The sequence below is a fragment of the Mizuhopecten yessoensis genome, unplaced genomic scaffold, assembly GCF_002113885.1.
Source record: "Mizuhopecten yessoensis strain PY_sf001 unplaced genomic scaffold, ASM211388v2 scaffold7529, whole genome shotgun sequence".
NCBI classification, from domain to species: Eukaryota; Metazoa; Mollusca; class Bivalvia; order Pectinida; family Pectinidae; genus Mizuhopecten; species Mizuhopecten yessoensis.
Genome location: NW_018407093.1, coordinates 313,142 through 333,685, shown reverse-complemented (window position 1 = coordinate 333,685; position 20,544 = coordinate 313,142). Strand labels below are relative to the sequence as shown.

At 35.2% G+C, this 20,544-nt stretch overlaps 1 protein-coding gene across 1 annotated transcript in view; it reads right to left on the bottom strand.

The window, feature by feature from the left end:
- Positions 1–20,544, bottom strand: part of LOC110453876 (cell adhesion molecule 2-like) — a 76,696-nt gene that overhangs the window by 42,032 nt on the left and 14,120 nt on the right. Inside the window, exons 2-5 of the mRNA XM_021503067.1 lie at positions 19,155–19,234; positions 16,565–16,927; positions 15,854–16,201; positions 15,273–15,536 (exon numbers count right to left, since the gene is read on the bottom strand). Coding sequence (XP_021358742.1) covers positions 15,273–15,536; positions 15,854–16,201; positions 16,565–16,927; positions 19,155–19,203 — 1,024 coding nt within the window. The 5' untranslated portion in view covers positions 19,204–19,234. The remainder of the gene's footprint in view (positions 1–15,272; positions 15,537–15,853; positions 16,202–16,564; positions 16,928–19,154; positions 19,235–20,544) is intronic.

The window sequence follows — 20,544 nt, the reverse complement described above, 5'->3', positions numbered from 1 at the left end:
TGTTCCATCTGTAGTTAGCGCCTGATAAAGCAGCTCCTGCGAATTCCTCAAAACTTGTATTGATTATGTATATGCTTATTGTGATAATTGTATATATGTGTACTGTGAAGCGCTTTAGAGTGGCTTATGTTAGCTAGATATGGTGCTATATCAAATGATGTATGCTATTATTAATATCTGAGAAGTCAAGATATCGAAAGTCCACAACCGGAATTATTTGCGTTATTCCTTGTTTTGTTCTTCTCTCTGGTGATGCAGTTGTACTGATTGTGGTTTGCATATAATGAAACACACTCTGGCAGTGTCTGGAGACATTGTTAACGTTGTGAAATAGAATATTTGAAGACACATAATCTACGTACTAACGTCAATATGATGTAATTGTTTGACATGAACCTATGAGATGGATGGCTCTCGGAAATAATGAAACTGAACTGAAATGAACTCAGGTACCCCCCTATCCGAACTGCTGATATCCCTTTGATTTTATACACAGGTATAAAGGTGCATCTCGGGCCTCCTGCTGACAGCAATGGACTCAGGTGTGTATAGTGTATTTACCTCTTCACAAATTTCACACCTTAGTAGGCTATAGAGAGTAGGTCGAGATGACTTTCATTATTGAACCAAGATGTTATAACTTATGTATATTAGATGAAGAAAATGGTTTATGTTTAATCTCATTCTCGATATAAACAAAATGTAGCACAGCATGTGAACGTTGCATAAAATTAAATGTGTAACTGTTTGTCGGTAATTCGTCGACCTAACATAAGAAAGAGACAATATAGTCAATATGGTAGGTAAGTCGATCATATTCAAAATATGTTATACATTAGTCATTTAAAATATAGCAGACACAAACGTTTCTTGTCTTATACATTTCCGTATTTTTGGACTAAAGCAGTAAAACAGTATATACATATGTGTAATATAAAGAGTCTGGCACAGAAACTGGTCACATTCGTCTGCTGGATAACCGGACTTCACGTCAATGAAGCGGACATAAAATCACTCAGTCAATCAACTGGTCAGGAAATGACGCCGTTCAATGACAACGACAATTTACGATTCAAAACGATGTACCATTTTAACGTTATTTACAGAAATATTATTTATTTAATATGTTTTTTTAGACGAAAAATATTTATATAACTGGCGAATCAGTTCATTTCAGTGACAACAATAATATCTAACCTGTAGTAATTGTTTAAAGATATTTTCTATTTTCTATTTTCTATATTACATAAGTCACAAGTACACATTCTTTCATACATTTTTGTTGAGTATTTAAACCGCGATGACAGACAAGTGTCACGACATGTTCAGAGTACTTTTGCTCAACACCACCCGGATTACTCCGTACCGTACGATTAGATTCAATCAATTTGTTAAGGCATTGCTGCTTATTAGTACACAAATTAACATGGGCATACATTACATAATACTCTACAGCACGACAGCTACGTGAAGAGTTGTATTTGATAACTCAATCATTCAAATACAAATACTGTTTGATTTAGATTGTAGCCGGCCGAACGAAATTTTAGGACCGGAATGTACATGGATTACTATGCCAATTTTTGTGAAACAACGCCGGTTTTCGGAATAAATAGGGTCCGGGTTATACAGGGTTTTACTACTATGATGAATATGCCGGAACAACGAATCACAGCCGGATTAGACAGGGATCCGGACTAGACAGTGGCCGGTTTAGACAGATTATAATGTATAACGCAAGATGCGTGGAGACTGTTTTCTTTATTATTATTTTATTTTTGCAGTGGGTGTTCAAACTTGTGTTTGCGCCTATTTACGCTTAATTGATGTGCAACTTCTTTCAGATTTACGATAAGCAACTGATTGATTCGTGTGTCAACAAGTGAAATCGAAAGGTTGAATGGGATAAAAAAAGAAAATGGGCATTCCGCATTTTAATAGAACAAATCAAACTTTACACTAAATGGATTTAAAATTTTCATATTTTTCAACATCTTTTATTTCTGTAAGCAACAATTTATTTTACTTTAAAATCATAAATTATGTTTTTAGTTGACAAATTGCTTGTAACTAGTTTATGTTAATTTTCCCAAAATCACAATTCAAAATTGAACGTGTCGAGTCATCTTATATGAGATTCCTTTTGCTAATTTACCTGGATATGTAACAGAACAGATCGGTGTATTAGTTACGATGACCATAACGCTATAATGGGTGGCCTTAGCGCAGCGCCATACACCGCCTGTACTGGAACTTATATTACGTAAAAGATTCAGCTATAGTTTTGTGTCAGTACAACAGATAAGGGACGTATACGTCCCTGATCAGACATTTATATAGTACTATTTCTTTGTTTTTGGTTAAAAAATAAACATCGGGGCGGTTAAAGCAGAGGCGTATAAAATCAGGATATCCATAGTATATACACTAGTATGGTATATATGTCTCTGCTTAAAGGATTTTGAATCCCTCTTCTATCCCTTCACTCCTTACTTTATCCCTTATACTCATTTTCCCGCATTTTCTTCGTCTGCTGGATAACCGAACTTCTCGGTAGTGAAGCGGATTGAAACCGAAATCAGGATTTTGAAGGGGGTGGGGCAGCTTTCGGAAGTGATGTCTTGGTACGAAGCTCTTCTGTGTGTCTCTAAATGTAAACTAAAGACTTTCGCTGGTATCACCCGGGACTGTTTTCGAGTATAATTGGGTTTTAGATTTCTTCAATGTTTATCTTTTTTTCAAACATATTAAGCATTACTTGCATGTATAATAGAAATATAGTAAAAATTAATGCTTAGAATCCTTTGACTATGATTAACAATACAGTAAACCCTCACTCTCGACATTAACTCGAGGAGACATTTCTGTTGTCTGCAATATAAGTGAGAAAATAAACGTCAGGAAACTTCTGGTCCTAACATTTGTAACCAGACGATAAAAAAAGTGATTAATTTTGTTTAGTAGACAGAGGTTAGACCACGTTCTTATAGTTTTCACAGTATTAGATTCTGTTATATAAACGTCTCTGCTTCTATAGGCTCGTATTGAATGGACAAAGTCTTACCACGGACTTAGATAGCAATATAACGGGACCTACAAAACTTTGTTTACCTTGTACTCCATGTTAGATCAAAAGCAGAACGGACCGCTCTTTGAGTTGTGGCAGAGACGTATATGTGGCGATTGTTAAGATCCCCGATGTACACGAGAGTATTATTTGTACGCGTATAGAAGGGAAAGGGTTGGAGGAGTGAAACATTGCTGGAATGGGTCACCCCGAATACAGTATATAAAAGTCGTTTGTAACAAATACAATCTAATCATCTCTATATTTGCTTATGGTAGTTTCTGTAAATAAATCAATATATATATATATATATATCTATATAACTAGATCTGTGTCGCTATACATAATTCAATATTTACGTGTTAAGATAACCTGGAATCTAGTCATTATGAGTACAAATACCAACAAAACATTAAGAATGTCTTAATATGATGAGAAAAACCTTTCAAATATATTATTTTAAGTCAGGACAACCATTACTTCCTGTTTTAAAGCTCGAGTATTTTGAAAATCCATTCAGACCCGTTATAAAATATCTATTCGAAACAGATTACAATTCATAGTGGGATACGCTAATTTACTTCCTGTTTCAATTTCAAATACTTCGTATACTTAACATGGTCAGTAAGATGGGGTCATTTTCTTATCGACACACTGTCATAGACTGTAATAACCGGTGTTCTTCTAGCCAAATCTTTAGAAAAATACTGCTTCTGCCAATTGTTTGTTGTGTATGAGAGGGTGGAATTCATTATTCCAATGATATAGGGTGGTGGCAATGTACCTCTGTTATAACACAGACTAGTGACGATACACACCCGAGGAGAAGTCGACACAACTAGAGGTCATATGACGTCATAGAAGAATGCTACACCCTGATAAAACAAAGAAATTTAGTGGTTTACTTACCAGAGTAGAGACACCAAACTAACGCCGACACAATCCACACAGCAGACATATTGACGATGTGTTTTAACCCGGAACATGTTCTGAATGTAGATAAGCTACCCTAGGTATAAATCTGTGTATTTATTTTGATAACCGTATTCCGATCGAGTAACCAGTTAATCAGCTAACTGTTGACAACCCTGTTTTAAAACCATTTTGATCAAACGAACACATATATAAAACGACATTCTTAATTAGACTATAATGTAGGATACGAAAGTATATTCAAGTTGTAAAGCGAAGAAAAACATTTAATATTGTCAATTCCGGCTGTTCACTTTTCATCACTTTTCATCATTTGATCACTAAGAAAAATGGTATGCATGGTTGAACATAATTTGAATTAGGCGAGAACGTATATAAGATGATATCTTAATTGTATATTCAAGTTGTAAGGCGAAGGAATGCACTTAATTTTGTTAGTACTTACGGACCACATCTTAAGTAAATATCGGTCAGCGATATAAGTATAGCGTCCTGGCGTTTAGCAACCGCTAAAGTAATAAGCAATTGATAACCTTTAGTGGCGTTATTGGGTTTCCGATATTTAACACTGCCTCCTGATTTCTGGTCTGGAGTGGTACTAGTCGAGGATGTAGTAGGTATAAGTTTAGTCATTATGTAGATTTTGTAAAATAAACGCATTGACTGATACGATTGTAAATTATATGAATCGATCGGTAAAATATCTTTACTGTTATGTTCAAAATACTGATTCTGCTGTTCATTCACTATTCCTTAAATCGTTTGATAAAAATACCTGCATTAAGCAGAGGAACGTACATTTGACCTTGAGTGCGTACCACGTTGAATAACACGTGTAAATGTGTTCCAACTGTTTGCAGTTATTTTTAACCCAAGCAAAATAGTGTACTTTTAGTTATATATATGAGTATGAACCATGATTTGGTGCAAACGATGTTCTAGTAGTATAACATGGAAATATCAAAGTTACCTCCCGTAGTACTGACCACCACGTATATAATATATGATTACAAGTATATATGTATTTTCGATTGCTTACAATATTGATTTTGAATGCAATGGTTTGCCTGAAAGTGGTACTATTCGTTGATACTTGAATTTTCTTCAACAGTTAAGTATCCATTAAATTGCGTATGAATTGTATATAGGGTGAAATAATTTTATCAATAGAAACCTGAGATGAAAGTTAGATTTGAAATTAGTTTTATTTTAACCCAAGAACAAATTTTGCGCATGGATAAATACAGTCAATACCGTAATCCGACCTTGCCCTCGCAAGGGTATTATTTTTGGAAGTTGAAAGAGCAGTGAAAAAAAATCGAATGTTTGTTGATTGCATGGAAACCTGGCTACAGTTGGTAGATGCTACAAGAGACCCGCTATGAAACTGTGGCTGAGAGATACTTGAAAACGTTTGAAGTGTGTGTCCTTGCGGCAGAGTGTAGGCCAACAGTTGATTGTTACTCAGGATGACTTAAACAGGAGAGTGTACCACTCAGTGTTTTTGTGATGCTGACACGGTCCTGTAATATGACCGGAGTGAGGATTCGTTTTTGTGGTTAGACATAGACACGATTTGCCTTGTCTCAAACTTATGATCATTCAAACATTGTACGATTTTGGATGAGCTTTCATTCGTGTCAATAAATTGGTTAAAAATCAATGTTTCCCACTTAATATTTGTTAACGTTTCATTACCGCTAGATGATAATTCATCACCGAAAATGTCGGACAGTTCCAAGCAAATTGTGGGAAGATCGTTCGATTCTGTCATGGTTTAGATCAGTGCAGTGTAACAGGCGATACTGTATTGCTGATAAGTTGTATAAGTCTTAAAAATATTTTTTATGACGAGTAAGCTATTTCTCACATCATCCAAATTATGGTTTTAAGGTATATTTGCAGCCTTACTTTAAGTTGCATTATTAAGTCTTCATAGTCTTGAATACCGTAATAGTAAGGTTTTGTTAGAATGTATATAGGATCTAACATAACTTTCCATGCCCTTAGATCTATAAAACGAGTCTAGCTTTTTCCTTTCACCGATTCTCAGGCAAGTTCCATCAATCTAATAAGTAACGGAAACAAATTTCAGATCCCTTTATTACATGATCAAGACTGTTTGCGAAAATTGCAAAAAGAGCATTTTCTAGGCCATTACTGAAGTTTAACATTTTGTCTAATTTGCATCATAATATATTAGGAGTGTGTGGCATCATTTGATTATCATTTGATGACGTCACAATAGTTGATATTGCAGGAATTAATAAGCAAACATATACTACGGGTATGGTGATAGAATATAACACGACAATTTAAATGAATGTTTATGGACTTAAACGATTTTTGACATTAATTATGGTGTATATGCTGTGATATTCACATGTAAAAGTAATATTGACAAAGTCGAAGACGAGGTCAATATAACAGTACAATACTGTTCAGCTTCATACCATCACAAAAGTTAAAAATATATTTTTTATAGTTTGACCAACCAAAATGTATCAACGTATAACGGGATGCCGGAATGGATGCGTAACAACATATGTACATGTACTGTGGATTATCAGCCAGTTTCTAATAGTCAAAGCGAGGCAACCACAGCTTACACAGTTTACCATACACCACAACACGATGAAACAAAAAGTTATTGTAAAACAGATAAGGTTAACACTGGGATAAAGCGTCTGGTGTAGATGGTCAGGTTATTTTGAAACGGTGATAAACGTACACATTGGTTTTAACTATGTTTTGTAGGGTTTAGAGGCTTCGTTATTGATATTTGTAATATCGAACATTTTAATGACAGTTATCGCTTGTAAATAACTTTCGATTGTACCGTTTTTGTTATATATTTAACTGTTTCACAAAGTGGCAATATTACCTAGTTATTTTGTGCCGAACTGGTAGTTGTATTATGTTTATCACTTATGGTCTTAAGTTTGGGGTGATTATATGGTAACATGCATATAAACATGAGACAGTTATATTGACCGACACCAAGTCGAAGTCAATATCACTCTTCAGGGCTATATAACCAAATAATTACCGAAATGAAAGCCTTGATTTATTATATTTGATGCTAAACAATGTTTAAATCGTTAAACAGGATGATACGTATGGAATTTGTACGGAGGAAGATTTGGCATTTGGCAGAGAACACTGTGACGTTACCATTGAAATGACGTGTTAAAGTGAATATTATATTATATTAACTCGGTGTTACTAAAAATAGTAACACCGAGTTAATATAAAAAAATCAACGACTTCCACTTCATTATGATCACAATCCATGCGGATAAAGGGAAAATGTGTCATCTGAATTAAATATTGTCAACTGCCTATTTTTCCGTCCAATATAACTTAAAGCGGTTTAGTCTCGCCTCGCACACACGTCTATTTTCACAGCTAAGAGCAATTTGTTCATAGGCTGTTTCAAAACGGTGTAGTTGTTAATAACACAAAGTATTATTAAGAGATTATGAATACTTTAATCAATAAATACATGTATTCCATAATGTTTGTAAGGAGTTGTTATAACATGTTAATAGGTGTATAACAACATAATGTTTGTAAAGAATTGTAATAACATGTTTATATATGTATAACAACATAATGTTTGTAAAGATTGTAATAACATGTTTATATGTGTATAACAACATAATGTTTGTAAAGAATTGTAATAACATGTTTATATGTGTATAACAACATAATGTTTGTACAGAATTGGAATAACATGTTTATATGTGTATAACAACATAATGTTTGTACAGAATTGTAATAACATGTTTATATGCGTATTATAAACGTAATGTTTGTACAGAATTGTAATAACATTTTTATATGTGTATAACAACATAATGTTTGTACAGAATTGGAATAACATGTTTATATGTGTATAACAACATAATGTTTGTAAAGAATTGTAATAACATGTTTATATATGTATAACAACATAATGTTTGTAAAGATTTTAATAACATGTTTATATTTGTATAACAACATAATGTTTGTACAGAGTTGTAATAACATGTTTATATGTGTATTATAAACGTAAAAAGGACACGTGCATTTTAGATATCTATCAGTAGTCACAATAAGCCAGTTCTTTTACAATCACAGTTAGAATGACAACATAACGGAAAGATACTAGCTGCCTGCATGTTATTTTAATCTTTAATTATTATTGATCAGAAAATATTCAGAAATTTAGCCATTTTCTACTTATCTTAACCAAGTTTGAATGACCTGCTGGAAATAGACGAAATATACCCGGAAGTACTGTGTCCCTTTATAAACTACTGTAAATGTTACCCCTCTCCAATTAGGAACGAATATATAAATATGAACTATATTTGTTTAGAACAATTATGAAACAAGTTATTTCAACTTATATTAATCACTCTTGTTGGCCCGGGTGTTAGGATGGCAGATAACCCGGAGAAAACTCACATGGTCGGGCAGGTGACGCCGAAATGTTCCACGTTCGATCGAGGAATCAAACCCCGGTCGCCTTGGTGAAAGGCAAGTGTGCTATCCACTGCACCACCCGACCAGCCCGCGAGAAGGGTTGCCCTTTGATTTTAAGCAGGAACCCCATTTTACAATTTGACACTCTCTTCCACAAATTGTCGTCCTGACTAAGTTTGAAAAAAATCCATTTACTGGTTCTTCAGAAGAAGTCTAAAAATTGAAAAAAAGTATCAATATCGTACAATTGTCCTCCTTATTGCGTCTTATTGCGTCTTTATACTGAATATTTGAAACTTAAACTTGAAAAAATCAACTCGTTATAGTTACACTTTGCGATACTCACATTTTTAGTGATAGATCTAGCGTCAAAAAGTGACCTTTTAGAATTGCTTGAAATAAACATCATTTCGGATATTCAAATAGCTTCCGAATAAAGCCTTTACATTTTTCAATTGAAAAAAAAATGTTCTGTAAATACATGCTATAGGCATGTCGTTTTTTTCATATTTTCGGTTGCATGTATTCGTGTGAAATTGATCATCAGTTGTTTAATTTTATATAAACCGTCACACTAGATCAGAATGTGATTTGAACCTGAACTAAACCTAAGATGAGTGCATCCTTAAATTATACAAATGCCTTTTTATCTATTCCGTTTTCATATTCCATTTTTCCTTGATATAACAATGCAAAAGGAAGTATTTTGGAAATTAATTGGCAAAACATGACTACAAATAATAATAAAAATAAAAGCAATGCAGAGGTATGTGTAATATAAATACTAAATATGATATATAAATGTCTATGCACTATGTATACATATTTTGAAACTAATTAAACAATTAGTAAAACAAATATACATAAAAAGAATGTTCAACAAAAACATTAATATCACATCCATATCGATGCAGTACCACATGAAACAACACAGATATGATATTGATTTAACCCCTCTTCAAAATATCCGCGATGTTAAAATGTTTAATGCAGCATGACCTCCACTCATCCTAGCGTGATGTCAGTGATTGTAAATATTTTATCATAATCTGTTGTACTTAACGCTGTGTCCCGGTGAAGGCCATATTGACGTAGGACCTGGTTTGACCTACAACAGATAATCACAAAGAAATTGTATTATTGAAGTATTAACTTACATTGAATGATACAAATCCAATATATGTCATTTCAATACTAAATTGAAGATCAGAAATGTTGCTTACAATTTTTCCTGCTCATAACTGAATTAAACAAACGATACAAATTATGTTTGTTCCTTACTGGAGTGTGATGATCCACAATGGATAGTGTTGTTGTAACGTTCCATACTTCTACAGTAAGAAGGTATGAGGACTATTTTGATGGATTATAAGCGGTGTTATGTGATGTCACATCGTTTTTACCGAACATCTCTATATAAGAAGATAACCTTACCGTCTTCTGTTCTATAGACCTCGTCTCGTCATAAACACTGAATATCTCTATCTAATAATTAACCTACCGTCCTCTGTTTCATGTACCTCGTCATAAAGCCTGGGCGCGGACTTCTCTTCTATCACATCATCATATCTGTAACACGAATTAGAGAGTTAAAACCAACGGGTAACATTGGATACTGATAGTTAACAGTTAAAGTATGGGTATGAGGGAATCAAGTTTATGATCCCCCGAGGCCAGAACTATTTCCCGAGGCGAAGCCAAGGGAAATAGTCCTGGACGAGGGGGATTATTATACCGATACAAACACTCCCCTACAATATTCTAAATATTATTAGACAACACATTTTTCAACAGTTGGGATACTTATTAACAAAACTACAACAATGCGAGATGTAGGTCGGTCCAGAAAGTACCGGCACCGCTGGCCGGAAATTGCCGGAAATTGCCGTCGTAATTCGATTGCGCTCATTGGTCAATATTTGGTCAGGCCCCGCCCACGACGTCACTCAATTTCCTGCATTTTCAGAGGGAAATAGTTTCAAAAATATCGCACCCCTCCAGACGAACTATTTCCCTGGCATGCAGTTAGAGGGGAAATAGCTTGTTTATGTGGTTACTTTTGTATAGTGTAAAATAAGTAGAGGTATAATAAAACATGTATAAAGACGAGTTAATGGAGTACACAACAAACTACTAGTAACGTTGACAAATCCAGACAACTGACCGTGTAGTATATACGGGTGACGTTTGACCAATGTGTTACAGATAGTGAGACATCCGTATGTTGTTAAGGTATTTAATCCAGCTTACCTGTCTAAGCGCCCTTGTTTACCTACAACAAAAAGACATCGACATCAATACTCAATATCTCGTTTGTGTGATTCTCATTTTCAATTAACAAATTCCTTTGTAATGTATGTGACACTTAAATACAAATCGTAGCAATGAAATTGCTTAAAGCACATCCAAATAAAGTAAAAATAAAATTTAAAACCGTGTGCGGTCATAGGGATATATTCAGCAAACATTAATCAAACCAAACTGTCCTATATACAATTATACATGCTAAAACATTTATTTAAATACTTAAACACATTGATATCAAGACATGATTTTAAGAAGTTCAAATTTTAAATTTATAATATTTCGACAATTTAAACTTCATAACACTTTCACGTTACTTTAGGTAACGGCATACACAGACATCACCTTCCCGTTAGGAGGTTGTCCGAGCGCCTGATACACAGATGGTCCAGCGATATCAGCCGAGTCTAGTTGTTGGTATCGAGATCTGTTGAGACATCAATACTCATTTCAGTGTTTCCTTCAAGTTGACATTTTAGTAACAAACAAACGTTATAATTATTTATTGTAACTGTTATTAACTTTATAAATACTTAACACGTTCCGCGTTAAAAGTTATGTTATTTAACGTAATCAATACAAAAAGTGTACATTACTTACATCATTACATCACATTACATCAAAAACATTCACAGAGGGGACCCGTGCATTATCTCTTTAGAAAACCCGGAGAAAAGACGTCCCGAATACGATATCAAGTTAATTGTGTTATTGAAGGTGTTTTGAACAATAACAAGAAATGTGAATAATTATATTACCACTCTTCTCGCATAGTTGTATCTGAATTTTCGACCGAGGGAGGACCTACTTTAAGAGGACAATGTGTTGATGTATGATAGCATTACCTTTCGTCTTCATCTTGGATTGTACTGACTGAAAAACAAAATTCATTCTTGATCAAAATTTCTTTTAAATCGAATTATTCATCCAGATATCAAGATGTGTATGCCAGTTAAAATGCTCCTTTACCGTGAAGATTAGGAGATTAATTACTAGGTTAGTTTTACAGGGGAATACAACATTTACGCAGAAGAAGGTGTTGTGAAAACAATCTTATTCCAGCACGAAAGTGAAAGAAGGAAAGATTAACATAACAAGGTAGAAAGTGAATAGAATCATGTGTTTCGGAAGGTAAGCTACTTCTGTTTCATCAACGTAAATCTAGGTCAAATCTTATATCACGTCGTCATAGTGAGAAGCAGTATAGTGCAACGGAATCACTGATGAGCATGAGCAAAAAACACTGAACTCACATCACATCTCGCGCTACATTGTGTTGTTAGTTTCTCTTCTTGTAAACTGTTAAAAAGTTATATATATATGCAATGTTAGTAACAGGTGACAGGTGAGCGTCAAGTGCCCGTAATGGGAATAAAGCAAATCTCATTTCGTCTGTCGTCTTACAAGAACAACCCTGAAAGATAATTTGCCGTTTACTTGAATGATGCACTCTTTGAAAGTGAGTTGATGCCTTCATTTTTGAAATTTTGCTGGAAAGTAAAATGTCATTTATACACGTCATTTATTACCAAAATTCCGATCGCTGTTCTACTTACTGTTAACGTCACGATATCATATCAGCTATTTATACTGATTTAAGATTGCCTGATGACATGTAACCTACTGCGAAGCCTGTATCTATTATATTTAGCATTTGTGATTGCATACTGATTCTTATCTTCATTTTTTGTAAAAAATGCTTTTGACATCCTTAATATATTATTTTTCCCCGACAAACATAACATCGATAAACGGTTGATACATTTGTGTTGGAAAAAAAGGACATTTTAAGCGAAAAAATACCCGGCAGCACAGCATTCTATTGAACTATACTTACAAACAAGGCAGTCCTTTGTTACCTAAAACAAACACATCACTTGAATAGAAATTCACTCAGCTAAACTTTAGCCCAGTATTAATTTCACACTTCACATTCATTTCTATGAATATTATGTTGTAGTTGTAGTCGCTGTAATGATACCTTCTCATTTGTTCAAAGGATGGAGAAGGGGAAAATCAAAATGAGCGGGAAATTTCCCGAAATGCAGTATGATAAATGTACATACCGAGAAAACTTTACGCGCGTTTTTTTAAATTTGTATGGACACAATATAGTGCATTAGAAAGATGAAAAACATAACAGGTACTATCAATTTTCGGGAATTATTAAGTCGACATCGAATAAATACGCAGGAAAATCCTTAAAAATCATGTTCAATAGATATTTACTATCATGGTATCGCGAATACCAAGCGTGTAATAAGATGAACACAATATATAAAAGGACTATCAGTTATATACTCACGACTAATGAATATCCCAAGTACGACGGTCACTATCAGCAGGATCACCGACAAACACAACATCACAGCCTCCGCTGTATATAGGCGTGAATCTGTATAAACAATGTATGATTTATTTAAAACAATGTATGCCCTCCACACATTACAAGAACATCTCCGTAGTTAAATATAATCGTAACTAGTGGAGTCGCTTGAATGAAATTGTATATCAAACAATGTTGTTAATCATCAAATTACTTGCAAATTGTAAGAAAATGAAATGAACAACTTACTGTGCAACACTACCTAATGTTTTCATTGAGAAAATCATATGCATCCTTAGCGCCATTATTTGTCTTCGGCTTTCTGCTAACACGTCCTGTCAGGGATTTATATATGTTTATCCTTATCTCGATCGTCGGTCTCTGTTACCACGTCCTGTCAGGGGTTTATATATGTCTATCCTTACCTCGATCGTTGGTCTCTGTTACCACGTCCTGTCGGGGGTTTCATATGTCTATATTTACCTCGATCGTCGGTTTATGTTACCACGTCATCTCGGGGGTTAACATATGTCTATACCTACCCCGACCATCGGTCTTCGTAACCACGTCCTATCGGGGGTTTATATATGTCTATTTTTACCTCGATCGTCTGTTTCTGTTACCACGTCCTTTCGGGGATGTATTTATGTATATACTTACCTCAATCGTCGGTTTCTGTTACCACCTGTCTGGGTTTTATTTATGTCTATACTGACCTCGATCGTAAGTCTCTGTAACCACGTCCTGTCGGGGGTTTACATATGTCTATACTTACCTCGATCGTCGGTCTCTGTAACCACGTCCTGTCGGGGTATACATAAGTCTTATCTACCTCGATCGTCCGTCTCTGTTACCACGTCCTTTCGGGGGTTTATGTATTTCAAAACTTACCTCGATCGTCGGTCTCTGTTACCACGTCCTATTACGTGGGGTACATATATTGATATGTACTGCTTTCATTGGTCGCCTGCTCTTTGGTACTGTTTCCTGCCTTTGGTCTATATGTGGTTTCATAATTTGGTACTGCGTCTTTATGTTGGGTATATATATATTGATACTTACAACCTTTATTGGTCTATTGCTCATTGTTTCTGCGTCCTGCCGTGTGGTTTATATATGTTGATTCTTACCGCCGTCATCAACTGTCCGCTGTATGGTACAGCCTCCTGACGCCGGGTCTACCGATGTGGTAGCAGTCGTTGGTGTAGGGGGAGGGGGTGTTTCTGTAACAAAGTACGTACCGAATCGTTCCGTATTTTCATACGTCAAGCAGTGCCCATCAAACCAAGCGCCCTCTACTATGTCTGGTTGTTATTGATTTATAGGTGCCATGAAATGTTTTTTTTTTGAAAGTATTCGAGATTAAATCACAACCCAGGCGCTGTTTATAGGTGTGAATCTGTATAAACAATGTACGTTTTATTTAAAACAATATATGCCCTCTACCCATAACAACAACATCTCCGTAGACAAAAATAAAAAAAAATAAAAAAAATATCGTATCTCATGGAATTGCTTGAATGGATGAAATCGTATATCAAACGGTCTCTTGCTCATTGTTTCTGCGTCCTGCCGTGGTTGATATTGATTTACAGGTGCCATTAAATGTTTATTTTGAAAGTATTCGAACTTGAATCGTTAATGTGTCAGATTAAAATAAGTGTTGATTTTCATACAATAGGTGTCTCCATCATATTACATAACGTTTAGAGTTCTGTCTCCGGTGGAAAATATTTCAATAACAGATAAATAACATAACCGGAATTAACTCCCTTATAACGTTTGAGGAGTCAGGTGTTTTAGCCGCGTTTCCTTTTATTGTATGATAATATGTTTTTATTATTCTCGATTCCAGGGGTTACGCTCACTTACAATCACTGCGCCATATAACCATTTGTTAAGGGTTGCAGGTGAGCAAAGAACATGGGAGGGCGTAACCAATGGAATATTGAGGATTTTATATTATATTCCCTACAGGCAACAACTGAAAGGAATGCCTCATGTTCTTGAAACAATGTTTATATTAACATAACTTCTTTGTTACACAGGCAAGTTCTGGTAATATCATTAGCATTTTTTGGGATATAGTTAAAACTACCCTTCACCATATCGTTAATTCAGATTTATAGTAATGTGGCGTTAAACTGGCATCACTTTATTATCTAGTCCTACCTATGGTAATGCTGACTGTACTGGACATGTTGTACGCGTTCCCGTTAAAGTTGTTCGTGGCCTCACAGACATAGTCTCCTGACTGGGCAATCTTGATGTTGGACAGTTGAATCTGTGCTGAGTTACCGACCTGTGTTCCATTTACCAACCAAACATACGTAGGAGTAGGGTTACCCTCGGCAGCACAGCCCAAGGTCAAGGTGGTGTCCTCGTAATGAACTGCTGCGTTTGGACTCTTCGTAATGGTAGGCGCTCTCACTTTGTCTGTTTGTTGTAAATCAACACCAATCATGTACATCTTCGAAAACGAATAAAGAATTTACTGAAACACTTATTATCTTAATCCTTCTTTAACTTAAACACCAAGGTATCAACATTTTTGTTTTCTCGTCACAGTTAGCAATTTGAGCAAATACATTAATCACCATACCTTATGTTCACATTTTATTGTAATCAAAAGAAAAAGAAAAAAAAAGAAAAGGAAAAAAAAGGGACCCAATACTTTCGCCATAACAACATACAACATCATTATGAATCTTATTATAATTGATAACCAAATAATTAGATACGCATTTACTTACAAAACACGTTGATTACATTAGTTAGTCTAAAGTAGGCGGGGTCTGTGGGGTCGCTGATGGTTTCCTGTTGTAAGGCACACTTAATAACGATTCCATTGTCGTCTTTGGTCATCGGTATAGAGATGACACTACTGCCGATGTAGGTACAGTCGGTACTAGGGGATGTCTGTGTGGTAGAGACTATAGTGGTACCAGTAGGGACTGTGGAACCTTTGTACTTGGTCCATAAAAAGGTCCCTGCCGGCCGACCAACATTACCGGTACAAGTGAACGTGACCGTCTGTCCCTCCTCAGCATTAGATGACGGCACCACCTCCACTTCTTTAAATGGTGTGGCGTTAGGTTTTGCTGTGAACACCAAGTAGAGGTATGTATACATGGAACATATCACACTTTCTTTTTGAGAATCGCAAATTCACGAGTATTTTAGGAATGTATTTTCTGAATAAAAAACATGTAAGCATGATGTTAAGTAGGTCACCTTGTGATAAAAACGGAAACAAAAATAAGATTTCCTGCTTTTCATAGCTGTAGTGCTAAACCATTATACTCTAAAATTGTTGACAAATAAAATGCTTTATTGGTTATATTTTTCAATTATTAGAACACAAAGTAATAAAAGGATACATTTACCTTTGGCACACGACCATTACAAAGACATATCTTATTAGATAGAAAATATTAGGATGGTATAAACCCACACTGTCATACCTCTGACTGTAAGTCTGGTGACGCTGGCCGGATTGAACTGAACTCCATTAGCATCAAGTCCAAATACATTACATTTGTATTTACGCTCATCACCACAGACCACACTTGTAAACTTCATCTTGGCTGTGAGGGAGGAATCTGTTGGGTCTGTTAGAACAACTCGTCCAAACACAGGAGGGTTTGTTAAATTTGTCAACGTTGCAGGATTCCGTGATGCTCCTGGGGGAGTAAACATCGCTAAATAATCATATGTTCCAGAGTCTTTTGATGTCTCCCTCTTCCATGAAATAGATAACACTCGATCAACGGATGGAAGACTATATGTACACACAAGTTCCACTTCATTGTCGCCCAAAAGTCCCACTGGATTACAAAACACGTATCATTGCAGCAGGTAAGTATAAGTACTTATTTTCAAATATTGGTAAGAGTTTAAAATCTCGTTTGTAATATCGTCGTTTTTATGACGTCAAGGAATGCGTTGACCGGATACTCAAAAGGAAATACAATCTATAGGGACCACGGAACCAAATAAAAAATAGATTGTGGGTTTTTCCCTTTTGGGCATAAGATTTAATAGGAAGATGAATGCCTCGGGGCCTGATGGTTGGATATTTAGGTGGCAGAAGTTTCAAAAGTTGTATGTGTGGGTTGATCAGTATAATTATATAGATGTAATATGTTAAAAAAAATCAAGTCTGTTTTTGTCTGGGCGAGTTTATTTAGTGTGTAAATTGTTGTAAATTTGGGTCCATTTTTGGTGCCGAATTCAATACAAAATGGCGGCCCCCTTTTTAAATATTTTTTAACAGTTGTGTGAGATGATACTCTACAAAATGTGTGGATAACCCTATTTAACCAGGACTGTGGTTAACGTTAACACTATCGTCTTTGGAAAATCATTTGGTTCTGCGGTTCCTTTTTATTTCCCCGAGGAAAAACGTATCAACGAATACAATATACAATAATAGCATGGTGATGATGTCGATTCATGGTTTTATCTACCTAGGTTAGCAATATTGACCGAGGACGCAATTCCAGAGTCTATTTATAGCATGTTAACAACACTTGTTCTACCAACACCTGCAAAACACTCAGGTTTATAACTACTTTTACAGGTGGTCACATGATGTTGTTTTAGCCAATCAGACTAAGGTCAAAAATCAATTAAAATAATATTTATTGTTAAAAAATCTGAAATGTTCAATAGCAATGCATTTAGGTAAAGTATGTAATTAAAATTAAGTTCCCGAAATATTTTTTTACATTACGGTAACGTTGAACATATGTATGTAAATGATAATTTACCTTCATTGACTATTAAGCTGTGTTAGTGTCTATAGTAATATGTTCCACGGACGACGTCCAGTAAGTACATGTCCTATAACTCAGGTTGTCTGCGCGATTTTGCGACTGGACACTTGGTTTTATTTAAAACTCACTCCCTTATGCACGACTTTCTCACCTTTCATATCTTGATACGTACTCAGGACATTACCCTGACACTACCGGACAGGTACACACCAGATATGGATATACACGTCAAGGTACGGACAGTAACAAACATATTCGGGTGCTGTCCCTAACAGGACACGTTTACTGGACTCAAGCAAACGTATTTTCACATGATAATAGAAAAAATGAGTTTCTTTAGTTTGATATTACTGTATGTAGTGTAAAAAAAGAGAGGAAAAGTCAAAACTTCAGATTGATAATAAGTTTTTGAGGAAATGATGTTCAGAATTGATCATACAATCTATTGATTTCATCGATCCCGATCAATTCTTTTGAAGTTTAATTCTAGGTACGATCAATTTGATTCATCTTTAAGAACTTCAGGTCAATTAAATCTAATCACATTTGTTTCTGCATATAATAAATCGTTCCAAACCTCATAGGCAAATGCTGGTCACCCATTAAGGCTGGGTTTCCCCTTTACTACATTACAACATAATAGCGTTGGTTCAATATGCAATATTCGTGTGTTTTTGTTACGTAAAACAGTATTCACATGTTAAGATTACCTTGAATCTAGTCGTTATGACTACAAATACCAACAAAACATCAATTCTGTCTTCATATGAAGGAAAACCTCTCAGGTTTATAAGTGTTAGTAAGGGAAAAATTACTTGCTGTTTTAATGCTTAAGCTGTTTAAAAAACCTTCAGACCCGTTATAATACATTCTATTCAAGACAGTTTACAATTCATAGTAGGAGACGTTAATTTACTTCCTGGTTCAAATTTCAAATACTTTGTATACTTAACATGGTCAGTAAGGTGGGATCATTTTCCCATCTACACCCTGCCATAGACTGTACTGATCCATATACATGTACCTCTATCTTTAATATAAAAGTAACAATGTCTTATTCAGTGACATGAAACACCATTTCTTCATATTATTTGTAGTGAGAAAGTGGAATTCATGTAATATTCCAACGATATAGGGTCGTGGCAATGTACCACTGTTACAACACAGACTGGTGATGCTACACACCCTAGGAGAAGTCGACACAACACGCGGTTATATGACCTCAAAGAAGGACGCCAGACCCTGATATTACATTGACATTTAGTGGTTTACTTACCTGAGAAGAGACACCAAACTAACGCCGACACTATCCACACAGCAGCCATATTGACAGTGTGTTTTCACCCGGAACATGTTCTGAATGTAGATATACCACCCTATGTATAAATCTGTGACAGCGACCTGTACGTGTTGTTTACTATCATATGAATTTATATTTAGATCACATGGAACTCTACAATGTATTGCGCTATGTTTTCTTGTGAATTTTACAATTGTTTTTTTTTTAATTTTAAAAATACGAAATGATACATTATTTTATAACATTACCAAAATAGGTTGCTATTGATATTGAATGTAAACCATGCATCGGTCGATGAATACTTGTGTCTCACTTAAAAGATACGGTTTGTCTTATTGACAGTTAGATTGCCCTGACGTATAGAGTACGCTTGATACCGCGTCCATATATGACAAAGTTGTTTCAAGGACGTTAAACATAAAACAAACAACAGTTAGATTATATAGTCAATGCAGTCAATTCGATTGTGTATTTGCGTTTTATATTTTAAACATATTATCACTCTCACCTGTTCGTCAACGACCAACAGTTTGAATTTGTGTATCGCTGCTGTACACGGGTACATAAGAAATGTAGGTGTGTTTACTGACCTTGTCACTACAATTGATGGGAAAACCTGTAAAGTAGGTGTATGTATATATACATATATTACATGTTACCTAACCAACTCACTAAAATGTACGGTACACCTGTAATGTAGGTGTGTAATTATGATTACTGTTTCACTACAAAGCTTGGTATACCTGTAATGTAGGTGTGTAAGTATGATTACTATTTCACTACAAAGCCTGGTACACCTGTAATGTAGGTGTGTAAGTATGATTACTGTTTCACTACAAAGCTTGGTATACCTGTAATGTAGGTGTGTAAGTATGCTTACTGTTTCACTACAAAGCTTGGTATACCTGTAATGTAGGTGTGTAAGTAGGATTACTGTTTCACTACAGAGCTTGGTATACCTGTAATGTAGGTGTGTAAGTATGATTACTGTTTCACTACAAAGCTTGGTATACCTGTAATGTAGTTGTGTAAGTATAATGCATGATTACTGTTTCACTACTAAGCTTGGTATACCTGTAATGTAGGTGTTAGTATGATTATTGTTTCACTACAAAGCTTGGTATACCTGTAATGTAGGTGTGTAAGTATGCTTATGGTTTCACTACAATGTACTGTACACCTGTCATGTAGGTGTGTAAGTATGATTACTGTTTCACTACAAAGCTTGGTACACCTGTAATGTAGGTGTGTAAGTATGATTACTTTTTCACTACAAAGCTTGGTATACCTGTAATGTTGGTGTGTAAGTATGATTACTGTTTCACTACAAAGCTTGGTATACCTGTAATGTAGGTGTGTAAGTATG